The sequence below is a fragment of the Alternaria atra genome (genome assembly GCF_907166805.1).
Source record: "Alternaria atra isolate CS162 genome assembly, contig: 28, whole genome shotgun sequence".
NCBI lineage: Eukaryota > Fungi > Ascomycota > Dothideomycetes > Pleosporales > Pleosporaceae > Alternaria > Alternaria atra.
The window spans coordinates 3,779,773-3,791,505 of NW_025091326.1; the positions used below are offsets into that span (position 1 = coordinate 3,779,773).

General features: G+C 52.5%; 6 protein-coding genes across 6 annotated transcripts; 2 read left to right on the forward strand and 4 right to left on the reverse strand.

The window, feature by feature from the left end:
* Positions 1-1,521: 1,521 nt before the first annotated feature.
* On the reverse strand, positions 1,522-2,443 carry ALTATR162_LOCUS8260 (uncharacterized protein; the record flags this gene model as incomplete). Its single annotated transcript, XM_043315890.1, has 3 exons — positions 1,522-2,197; positions 2,282-2,378; positions 2,431-2,443. The coding sequence occupies 3 exons, from the start codon at positions 2,441-2,443 to the stop codon at positions 1,522-1,524; spliced, it is 786 nt and encodes a 261-aa protein (XP_043171825.1).
* Positions 2,444-2,697: 254 nt separating this feature from the next.
* ALTATR162_LOCUS8261 (uncharacterized protein) lies at positions 2,698-3,919 on the forward strand (the record flags this gene model as incomplete). The annotated part of the gene is made up of 2 exons (XM_043315891.1): positions 2,698-3,153; positions 3,209-3,919. 2 exons carry the CDS (start codon positions 2,698-2,700, stop codon positions 3,917-3,919), a joined length of 1,167 nt encoding a protein of 388 aa, XP_043171826.1.
* A 943-nt stretch (positions 3,920-4,862) lies between these two features.
* On the reverse strand, positions 4,863-5,722 carry ALTATR162_LOCUS8262 (uncharacterized protein; the record flags this gene model as incomplete). Its single annotated transcript, XM_043315892.1, has 3 exons — positions 4,863-5,368; positions 5,445-5,571; positions 5,648-5,722. The coding sequence occupies 3 exons, from the start codon at positions 5,720-5,722 to the stop codon at positions 4,863-4,865; spliced, it is 708 nt and encodes a 235-aa protein (XP_043171827.1).
* A 1,088-nt stretch (positions 5,723-6,810) lies between these two features.
* Positions 6,811-8,775, reverse strand: ALTATR162_LOCUS8263 (uncharacterized protein; the record flags this gene model as incomplete). Its single annotated transcript, XM_043315893.1, has 1 exon — positions 6,811-8,775. The coding sequence occupies one exon, from the start codon at positions 8,773-8,775 to the stop codon at positions 6,811-6,813; it is 1,965 nt and encodes a 654-aa protein (XP_043171828.1).
* A 1,119-nt stretch (positions 8,776-9,894) lies between these two features.
* ALTATR162_LOCUS8264 (uncharacterized protein) lies at positions 9,895-10,306 on the forward strand (the record flags this gene model as incomplete). Its single annotated transcript, XM_043315894.1, has 3 exons — positions 9,895-9,945; positions 9,999-10,058; positions 10,109-10,306. The coding sequence occupies 3 exons, from the start codon at positions 9,895-9,897 to the stop codon at positions 10,304-10,306; spliced, it is 309 nt and encodes a 102-aa protein (XP_043171829.1).
* A 210-nt stretch (positions 10,307-10,516) lies between these two features.
* On the reverse strand, positions 10,517-10,969 carry ALTATR162_LOCUS8265 (uncharacterized protein; the record flags this gene model as incomplete). The annotated part of the gene is made up of 3 exons (XM_043315895.1): positions 10,517-10,615; positions 10,663-10,812; positions 10,868-10,969. The coding sequence occupies 3 exons, from the start codon at positions 10,967-10,969 to the stop codon at positions 10,517-10,519; spliced, it is 351 nt and encodes a 116-aa protein (XP_043171830.1).
* Between the last annotated feature and the right edge of the window lie 764 nt (positions 10,970-11,733).

The following is an 11,733-nucleotide window of genomic DNA, read 5'->3' on the forward strand; positions in this document are numbered from 1 at the left end:
TCTTCCGGAATGAACCAGCGGTCACCGTCTGACAAAACTCTTACTTTAGCGAGGTGAACATCGTTGAGCAAGTATGAGTAGCACAGCTTCTACTACGGAGCAGCCAACATCATTCTACCGCCTAATGTCTTCTAAGGGACTCACTTCGTAGGCATGAATCGCATGCTCCAGAGAAGCCTGGGATAGGGGTTGTCTCGCGGACGGTTTTCTGATACCAGAGTCCTTTACAAGCGATAAAGCAAATGTATAATCTTCAGAACCAGGCGTGTAAGGAATAGGAGGCGCACTCGGGATGAAAGGAGGTAGTCGCATGTTTGTTCCACCGAAATACTGGCTGAGTATCGAGACCCAGAAAAAGCACTCTGGGGAAATCCTAACAGGCCCCAGATTCAACCTGTGATAGATAATATAACTGGGGAAACAGAGAGGAAAGCGCTATGGAGACAACAACCTATATCACCCCAAGTCTTTTTTTAAATAGGGGATCGCTTGCAGGCTTGGAAGAAGCACTTTACGCATCCCTCCGTCACCTTTTCCTTGTTCCCCTTTCTCTTCTCTGGAAGTAAAACATCTAGATAGGAGGTGAATACGCATATTCAGCGAGCCCCTGCAAACACATTCAGGCGTCATCTGCAATAATAGCATATGAGCACAATGCTACGACGAGTCTTCTGCGAAATTAGAGTTCAGATGCTACTCATCTGGAGACCACGACACGCAGTTCCAGAGCAGAAGGGCAGTGACGTAGGGGGGTGGATATCACAGTGACGGGTTCAGGGATCTTTGCATCCCGCATCTGGGCTGCATCAGCCCCACATCAGAGCAGCCCATTGCCGGTTAGCTTTACATGGGCCGTCACGGCCTAAGAACGACAGGTCGTGTTCTGTATCTTGTCAGCCCTTCTCTCGTCCTATCTGAACATCTCAGCATCTTGGTGTGCTGACGAAAGGGTCGTTGTATTGTTACAAACTTGCTTTCTATAAATTGTATTACCCTCAGGAGCTTATCGATGTGCCATTAGGTGCATTACATTATCAATGCATTATGGAGCAGTGTATAGAATATGACGCGAATAATTAATGTGAGAGGCGGTTTATACAACCAGTATGCGTCGACGAAACCGTCATGAGAAACTGTAGGGAATGTGACTTGCCAGTACCAGATCTTCCTTCTTTCAATGGCACTACTAGGTATGAGTCCAACTATTCTCAGTCATGATAGCCACGCTGACTTGGGATGCTTCACGGAGATTCCTTTCCTTGCGTTTTGTGTCACGAGGAGTGAGGCGAAGTACATAGCCTTTTCTGTGTGTCAGTGCAGAACAAGGCCAGTGAAAGATTATGAAAAGCCGTCAAATCATGCATATTGTAAGATTCGAGCAATCCAGAATATGCAAAACCATCGTTTGATTCGCCTGCTCCACCATTCGCAACCCAATCAATGCCGCAAAACCGGCGATTCTGACGCCGCAGAGAATTACCACAAACGATACACAGAAAACATGCCATTCTCGCCAATCTCTTAGACGGTACCGGCGATACTCAGGTCCCGAATCTCTTGCAGCACCTCTTCCACCCGCGCATCCAGCTCGCCCTGCGCATACTGATCTCTTGTGTTCGCATCCAGATACTGCTGTACTTGCGCCATTCTTGAGTACGCTTCCGCACAGAACCTCAGCTGAATCTTGACTAGCGCCTCGAAACTCGGGTCTAGGTAGGGTACTCGTAAATCGATAAGTTGAGGAAGTTCGGTGGTGAGGGTGTCGTTGAGTTGGTCGTATGCAGCCTTTGCCAACTGCTCGTCCTTCTCGGCCCGTGGTAGCTTAGTAACATCCTTGTCGGGCTTGTCGGTGAGCTTCCGGACTTGTGCGCGCATGCGGTCGTAGTCCATCTGCTTGTGCTCGCGCTTTGTGATACAGGCGTTGATGTCAGGAAAGTAGGAGCAGAATCGCTGGATGGGATCTAGGACGGTTGTTCGGTACGGGCCGTCAAGGGCCTTGATTGTCTCGGCGTCCAAGTCAGTGACGGCTTGCTTATATGAACGTGATACGCCATCTTTTGTTCCAGCGTCGCCGTAGAAGGCGTCGATGGTCTCGGCGATGCGCATTTGTGAGGCAGTCATGGCGCGCAGAGAGTCGAGATAGCCCTTGGCTTCCTTTTGAAGCTTATTCGCGGCGGTTTCCATGGTGCGGTAGCGACTGGCATTACGTTAGTGGTGTTGCCTTTGGTAAGATGCATTCTTCCTATATGGGGAGCATGGATAGTGAGTGAGGGGGGCGTACCGCTGCTCAGTCTCGAAGTCGCGATCATTTGTGCGCTCAACTTGGCCCGTCTTCATAAGAACTTGCGTCGTCGCGCGATTGACGCCTTTCTTGAACCCTGCGTCGTGTAAGCCGGCGGCTTCCTGGATGATCGTCGAGGGGCTCCTTACCGGTCCATGACATGATTGCGGTGTAGTCCCTCTATTTCCGGGGGGTAATATGTTGAGGAGAACGTGGAGTGATTAGGATCGTGAGTGGTAGTCGTGGTGTTGTGGGGAGAGCCGCGGGAATCAATGGAGACGGAGTTCCTGGTTGGGCGCAGTCGAGTGGTCGTTGGCGGGCGGCAGTGCCACAATGACGACGCTACAGGACCCCGGCCGCGCTTTCTGGTGGCTGAGCAACAACGATTCCGATTTTGATGCAACTGACCGACTTCAATGTTTTCACTTCGACCGCTGCAGCGTGCAGCGCCTTCACCTGTCCGCATCTGTTCAAGTTGCCTGCGGAGGTACTCCATTGCTTCAACAGTACGACAAAATGCTAGTGAGAGACAGAAGAAGGTGATATTCTCGGGAATCCAGCCTACCGGAGTACCACATTTAGGAAACTATCTCGGCGCACTGCGACAATGGGTCAAGCTTCAAGATGAAGCAAGCCCAGATACTACGCTTCTCTTCTCAATAGTTGATCTGCACGCAATTACCATAAAACAGGATCCGAGCGAGTTGGCAAGATGGAGGAAAGAGATGCTGGCTAGTCTGCTGGCAGTAGGTCTGGATCCAAGGAGATGCATAATCTTTGCGCAAAGCAGTGTCAAGCAGCATGCGGAATTGATGTGGATTCTGAGCTGTGGCGCAAGCATGGGCTACTTGGGACGGATGACCCAATGGAAGGTATGCGATCGCAAAAAGTAGGTTTAGCAAGGCACGATGTTAATCTTGTCTTTAGAGCAAACTCTCACTCCCATCCAATGCCTCCCCTCTCGACCCCTCGAATAACAAAGACGCCCTCAAGCTTGGTCTCTTCTCTTACCCCGTCCTTCAAGCCGCCGACATCCTCCTCTACAACACAACCCACGTCCCCGTAGGCGAAGACCAAGCACAACATCTTGAGTTCACGCGAGAACTAGCCGCCGGCTTCAACCACGTTTACTCCAAATCACAGCCTCTGTTGACAGTTCCACAAACACTTCTGAGCCCCGCGAAACGAGTCATGAGCCTGACTGAACCAACAAAAAAGATGAGCAAGAGCGACCCGAAACCGAAGAGCCGCATCATGATAACAGACTCAAAAGACGAAATACACCACAAGTTGAAGACTGCGCTGACTGACTCGATCGAAGGGGTCAGCTATAGTCCTGAGAGCAGACCGGGTGTATCAAACCTAGTGGACCTCATGTATCATTTTGATGAGTCGCTTGCTGTGTCACCGGAAGATCTAGCAAATGACCTCAAAGATTTGAGTATGCGGGCGTTGAAAGTGAAGGTCGCGGATACCATTGATACAGGCATTAGCGATATAAGGCAACGGTATGAGGAGTTGATGAACGGAGATCAGAAAGAACTAGTCCAGTATGCGGAAGAAGGCACACAAAGAGCAGAGAAGATTGCCGAAAGCACTATGCAGAGGGTAAGAAGCGCCATGGGCATGGCATGGTGAACCATGCAAGGTTTAGGACGATGAGCCTAAAGTCGGACCAGACATCCTATCGTCTCGTTACGATATCTTCTAAGAAGACCAAACCCGCACCATTTTTCCCACACACACACACACACACACACACACATCAGGTTGACCTGCTTGTCGTTGCACAACAAACTTCACAGATTCATGCGTCTTCGAGCTATCGTTAGTAAAAATGCCTACGGCATAATGTCCTTCTCAGCTCTCGACACCCGCCTGAATTCCCACTGTCCTCTACAAACATGACTTTCTTCGGCTACACACCCGTTCCAAATATATCCCCAGGCGGCTCATCACAGGACGAGGTCAACAAGACTACCACCCGAAGTATATGTGCATCACGTAAACCTTGTCACGAATCTCAATGTGTATTTCATGCATTCCATAGTCTACGTCCACTCAAATGCAGCCACTGCGCCGCAAACCGCAAGCCCAAAGTAGCCATGCCTCGTATGATAAAAAATTGACCCGATAACTCCTTTCCTATGCAATGCAAATGCCATTGTAATCGTGACCGAAATGTAGGCGCAAAAGCCCGTTGAAAGCGTAACGCCATCAGTCCCATACCAGAACCGAACGCCGCGCTTATAATGAAGATGTGGAAGAAATCCGAGGAATCGAAAGATGGGGAAGGGGGTGAGAGGGACAAGCGGATGTACTAATGCGCGCATGTCCACCATATCGTGGAACAGGGTTGAGGGGTAAATGGGGCAAGGATGTTCGGGTCAAACGACGACAATGATAAAGGGAGGGGCGTGGACGTCGATGATGATGATGATGCTCCTGATGAAGGCACCATAGTGCCAGGGTCGGAACTCGATGTCTCAGATGGAGGTGTCCCGCCCCTTAACGACCCTTTCATGCGGGCCAGAGACGTGCGCATGATGAGGGGTTTGGAGTTGCAATCCATGGGCAACATCTAGCGCTTCATGGGGGTGTCTGCATCTTCCTCTTCAGCATCGTCATCATCGGCCTCGAAATCGGAGTCCATTTCTTGATCCTCGTCCAGGTCGCTCTCGCTGCCGCCAAAGTCCAAGCTCTCGGCATCGCTGTCTTCCCAGCTCATGTCAAACTGACCCTCATCCTTCTCTTGCTTCCATGCTGTTTCGTGGGTTGGCATGATAAAGTCCTCTGGAATATCCGCCTTTGACAACTCGAGATCCTTCTTCACCATCTCCTTGTACTCTGCAGGCTTATTGCGCAGCATTACTCCCGCGTCGACATTGGCAGGCGAGGAAACCTCAGCATCGTCTAGCAGGGAGAGAATAGATATCAGGACCGTCTCTACACGTTGTACGGGCGACCAGCGCTCGGCGGCAGTCTCGCCGGACATCTCGTCATCGCCAGGCGGGTGGAGGATGGAAATGCAGAGACGGCCGTCAGGGTAAATGTTCGGGTGATAAAGCGGGCGGATGAACTTGAAGTCTGGTAAATGGTTAGCTCATTCCCTGCGCTTCGCGACTCTTTCCATGCTTGGAACGTAGTATTGGCAGTGGCGTACCTGGCGGACTATGCGGGTAGTTGCGAGGGAAAGTCATCTTGGCCTTGAAATAACCACCATAGTACATGGACTCTTCGTTCATAACGATTAGGGCGACACTCCACTCGAAAACGTTCTCGTTGATGAGCTGTGACGTGGTTAGCTTGGTGCTCCTGCATCGCCACTCTGACTGTGACTCTTGGCGCAACGTCACTGGGACTTACTTCGATGTTGGTCCACTTCTCCTTGCTCAGCTGCTTGAACTCATTCATGAGTATCCGCTGCGCCATTTCCGCCATGTTGCCTTCTCTCGTTCTTAGATCTTTACTGAAGCGTAGCGTTCGTGGTGTTGCAGAAACAGTACAGTATTGGCGCAGGTAGTCGGTCGAGTAGATTTGCACGTATAACAGAGAGGGTGTGGGGTAGAGGGAGCGCCTTGGTGAAATGTGTGAGGAGTGAGAGAGAGGCGGGAGGGTGAGAGTTTGTACTTAAGGGAGTCGGTCGGCTGAGGCGCTGCATGATCGAATGCTCTCGCCGAAGCAAGGATCACTTAGTCCGCCCTCGGAAAGAGCCTAAGTCACCGCTTCCGAACTTGCGGACAACGAGTGGAACCTTGGCCGTGGTACTCGTTGTCTGCAGCGACTCGCCGTCACCTCGTTCCTTTGTTCGTCGGCAGAGTTGCTGTTGGAGCACTGTGGTAGGCCCGCGTTCTGTCTTTGGCAAGCTCGCCTTTGTTCCTTCCGACCTCGGAACGAATAGGAACGGTACGGAATGACACCGTCGATGTGTTCCAAGGTTGTCATGCTCGCGTGATAGCGAAGAGTTGCGGCTTATCTATCAATGAAGGTATCATCACCCGTGGACGTCCCTTTAGAGTGTCATGTGAGCGTGTCAATAAAGTAACTCAACACACGCTACTAAAATCGCAGTGTTTTCTGAATTACCATTGTAGACACCTTCAGAAGCCGAAACAGCACTATGCAGTGTTCTTTGCTTTATCTGTTCGCAGAAGCCAATCGCTTCGGCCAACACCTGCATGGCTCATCGTGCAGGTGCGCCATTGTCGTCATTTTAGGCTTGCTTGTTTCTTACACGACTTTAGTATCGCACTCTCAGATACTTCACATCACCCTGCACGTAATGAGAATTGTGGCTGATAATAGACAGCCGGCCATTGAACGGTCTTGCGTTTGAGAACAATACTTTTCTATTCTAGAGTGTACGTCTAAAGCCGATATGATCGTGTATGACATGACCCAGAATTACGACAACCCCCAGTACACCACGCTGGCGTTAATACGTTTACTGAACGAAAAACCAATAATACTAAACATACGAAAGATAACAATGCAAACATCGTCACAGTGACGGAACGAGGAATTACCAATCAAATGTATCGCATCTTCTTTGCAACTCCCAAGCAGACCGAAACAAAGAGACAGATAACACCGATAATGCCGAAGAACCACGCAAGGCTGCCATCCTGGCCCGGAACCTTCACGTTCATACCGAAGAGACCGCAGATCAAGTTGAGCGGAACAAGGATTGTAGCAATGACTGTAACCTTCTGAAGCGTAGCGTTGCTGTCATTTCCTTGAATGACTTGGTCAACCGAGATTTGCGCGAGGTAGTTGGAGTGCGCGCGGCTGAGCATCTTCTCGAAATGAGCCAAGTTGGACATCATAGTGACAACGTGATCCTGTATATCGCTGAGATACATGCCCACGTCACCCCGAGGAGCAACGCTGTACGACTCGTTGCAACGTTTGGCAAAGCCCTTGATGACATCTGCCTTGCCGCCCAAGAGACGCAGGAGCTGCATGACACGCTTGCGGCAGTCCCCAATCGATCGAAGAATGGCGCGAGAGTCTTCGATACGTGCAGTGAAGACTTGATCCTCAATCGCATCGGCTTCATCTTCGATGCCTCGAATGACCGGTGCAAAGCTATCGACAATGTCATCGATGAGGGCGTAGCAGATCCAGTCGGCGTTCAGGTTGATGTAGTCGCGAAGACGGCTGATACGCTTGCGCACGTTGAGCGTGTGCGGGCTCTCACAGAAGGTGAAGGTCAGAATACCCTCCTTGAAGACAACTGCGTAGAAGTTGACGGGTTCCAAATATTCCTCCGACTCCTTGTCGGCTTGGAAGAAGGAGCGGAACGAGACAAAGTAGTATTGATGGAATAGCTCTACTTTCTCACGCGGCTCTTGAATGCAGATATCCTCGCGAGTAAGAGGATGCACTCCGAAAGCCTTGGATATGGCGAAAACTTCCTCTTCTGTGGGATTGACCATATCGAGCCACCAGACGCCGCCGTCTGATGGTGTGTCAAACAGATCGCGGAAGCGTTCGCCGGGCATAAGCAGTCCGCCTAGTTCGGCAGCATGGATTGTGTCGTCCAACTCGGACGAGAAGAACGTCCAGCGGTTGGTCTTCACTTCCGGGGTCTGCTTCTCCGCAAAAATATGCGACAGACCTTCCTCAGCAAGCTTCTCTTGAACTGCAGGGTCTGCGTTCTTCAGACTCAAAACGTCACTTTCGGTCTTGGGTGTTCCTGACTGGCTTGACTTGGGACGAAGGTCGGAGAAGACCTTGGGCTTTGCGGAAAGGTTAGAAGCTACGCTCGCCTTGTGGCGCAGAGGCTGGCCAATAGGTGTCTTTTCGTGAGCCTCTGCCACAAACTCCTCCAACTCTTCGTAGTCGAACCTGGTGGTCTTGCCTGTGTCCTCGGATACAGGGAAGCATACATCCTCCTGTGCTGAGCTGTGCGCTGACGCGACTTCGATGTCGTGTGGCTGATCAGGTCGCTCGTCGCTGATAGTTGGTCGGCGTGCGGTGCCGCGAGAAAGCGTCCTGTTCAATCCGAGCTCAAGCTCGGAGCCTGCGTGGCTCTGAAGAGTGTTGGCACGGTCGCGGCGCCGAGGGCCGGCGAACGCGTCGACAGAGTTGGGAGGAGAGACGGATCGCGAAGTGGTCGACGAAGCCCTGCTCCTAGTCAGGCGCTCGATTGCCGGGTCGCGCGGGCGTCGGAATGTCTCTCGACGAGCTTGGGGGCTGTGTGCTAGAGAGCCGCGGCGGATGTAGGCATCGGGAGCCAAGTGCTGGTCATCGTCCACTACAGCGCTTTCGAAATCACGTCGAGTAATGTCTGCCTCGAGGGCTTCGTTGACTTGGAGTAGGATGTTGGGTCGGTCTTGACCCTGGACGCTTGCGAAAGTTGGCCGGCGCGACCTAGGAGGCGAAGATGCATCGGCTCGTGGAAGGGATACAGGCTGGTGGCGGTGGTCGTCGAGGTCAGACACCGGGGTGCTGAACCTCGTCTGGTGGTCGGATCTCGGAGTGTCAGTCATATTGGCGACTCAGGCGGCGATGAGTAGGACTCCGAATCAGATGTCGTTTGCTTTGGTTAAGCCAGATTGTTGGTGTATTCAGCGACTTCTTGCAGCGCAAGAACCACAGAAGCGGGCGAGTCGCTTGTGAGCGCCCACCTCTAAGGCGCGCTCAACTTGACGATGGCTTCGCGTAGGGTCGTCCCCTACACTAAGCCGATGGAAGACAGAGTTCGGTAGCCAGACTTCCACACCCTCGCTGGGAATGGGAAGGATTGTAAAGACGGTGATGCAGTAGCGAATGTGTTGTGTATGCCGTTAGGGCCAATTATGGTGGCTTGTGGTCGCCTCCGTATACCCAGGCTTTTGTGCCGAGCAAGGGGCGGATGAAGGAAAGCTTGTCGAGGTAGAGTCCCGCCAACTTGGTGGTTTGTATGTATATCGACGCCGTAGCGTCAGAAGGTGCGGTGTAAGGGGATGGTTGCAAAAACAAAGACCCCTTGAGTGATCAGTCACAGTGGTGGATGGCGGTCCACGGGGATAAGTGCCGGATAGATGGAGGGTGCGCGATCGCGACTGCTGGAAGTTTGTATCGTGAGGCTGTTGGGAATCGATGGGAGGTGCGGTGGGTGGGAGTCCAGGCGGACGGTGGGAATGTTGTTTGAGGGACGGTGCGGGACTCAAATACGGGCAGTTGAGCGATGGGTCAAGGAAAAAGCTTGTGCAAACGGAGCCTACTGGCCCAAGCTGATTGGGCAGAAGCGCAACCAGACGTGCATGTGACGCGTCCAGAACGCAGCCGCTGTGGGGAGTTCGCGACTGAAACTGTTACCGTCAATTCCGCGGCCTAGTTGACCTTGGTTCTTGCACCTTGACTAGGAACCAGGTACTGCATGTCGTTGCTGCGTCAATCTTGGGCGTGAATCAAGAGGCGTTCTTAGTGAGGGTTAGTGCGGCTGCGGACCCTTGCATTTCCATGGTTGCCTGTGTGGCTTGTGAACATGCCACCTCTCCAAGACAGTTAGGCCGTCGGACTCTGAGTAGACAGTTCCAAGTGATACCCGGTACCTGAACTAACTACACTTGCTCCGGGTCGCAATACCACAGACACATCCCGAACATCCAGCACACCCCATCAGCATGGCAGACCAGCTACTTGAGCAAGCGCGCGACGCGTTCGAGGGCCAGATTGTATGCGACAGCAACGCTGCTACTTCAGTATACGCATTCGCTAACATGAACAGGACTTTGAAGGTCAGAGGCTTGCAGAGATGATGAGCACTGTCCTGCTCGGAGCAGCTGGTGTATGGAACCCCCCCTCTTCCTAGTTGCATCAAGAAATTGACCGGCATAGATCATCGCATTCATCGTTGGCTTCCTGCAGCAAGACATCCGACTAGCACTCTACATCGGCCTCGCCGGCTCCGCCCTCACATTCCTCGTTGTCGTGCCCCCGTGGCCTTTCTACAACAAGAACCCTGAAGACTGGCTCCCACCGCACAACTCAACGTCGCAGTACAACATCGACGTGGACGGGCAAAAAGTCGGATAGTCGCTCGAGGCAAGAGAGGGACAAGCTGCATGGTCAGAACAACTTCATGATCGTAATGGAATCTGATTCGACGATGATGACCGCCTATGTCGCTACTTCATGCTCTCATAGCCCTTTTGTGAAGGCCCTACTAACGCCAGACGTCCGAATGAAACCAAGACCCATGTTTGTTCCTGTTGAAATCCATCTCTCCCCAGCTTTCGCAAGCGTTTAGCGACCGTACTTCTGGAACTCCCAGTCTCGGTTGTCTAGCGGGCAGACTTGTCGGGTCTTGAGCCATCGTGAAATGCAGTGGAAGTGGAAGGCGTGCTGTTGTACGTTAGTACTTGCCAGTGAAGTGTTGTCAGGGAACCTACGTTGCAAATACCCCAGGCGACTGTGCATTCCTCGCTCGTGGCGGAGGCTTGGTTGGCCTGGCATTCAATGCAAAGGTCCATGATGTGGTTGCGGCAAATGGCGCAGTTGTCGACGACGATATCCCATGCCCAGAGAGCGACCGCATTCCACTGAGTAATGTTAGTTTCAATCTCCCTATGTTGCCTTCTGTCGTGTGATGCCTACCTTCTTCACCTCGAACCGTTTCTTCTCGCCTTCTCCGCCAGCACTGGCCTTGCCGGTCTTGGTCTTGGCCGGGGGCGCATCTGCCATGTCGACGTCCGCCATTATTGTGTTATGTATCGGAGTGGTGGGGGATGCGGGGAGTTGGTCGGAGTTGAAGCTCTTGAGGTGGAAAGAGGGCGGTTATGAGCGGTGTGAGAGTTGTGGCGTTTGGAGAGGAACCTATTACAGCTCCCAGTATTATATGGGGTGGCGAAGTGTGGTTGAGGTGCTCCCAGTGTGTTTGTGAGGTGAAGGCGCAATGTGCAGGCGTCAGGCTCCAGCTGCGAGCTCCAAAATGCCAAGCCCTGGCCCTGTCTACCAACCTTGGGACGGCGTGACAGATGAAAGGGAGTAAGAATTGTCTCGCTAAACGTTCAAATCCCTTTCAGACGAACAAACGTCGAGATTCAACCAGCTCTTACGATTCAAAGACCGGCGTCCAACAGACTCCCGCTTCCATCATACCCGACGTGCCAACCACTCAGCCCTACGCCGCCGCAATCGTCAGTGCGCCTTGCCGAGATCAGCCTTGTTTGGTCACAGCCACCTCCGCGCCGTTCACCGTCGATGCGACCGAGTCTGCTCACAACACCCTCACCCTTCGCCCTACTTCACCCGACGGCGCGTGCCTATCTATACCCCGCGAATCTGGACATGACCACTTCAACATCTAACCCTTACCCAATCCCACCTTATCAGACACAGACAAAGACACAGACCGCGTCATCGCCCACCTTCCAACCCACTTGCATATCACGAACCAAGAGCGTCCGCCTGCGCCCTTCCAGATAATCCGGACTCATCCCATCGCAATACAACACCACAAA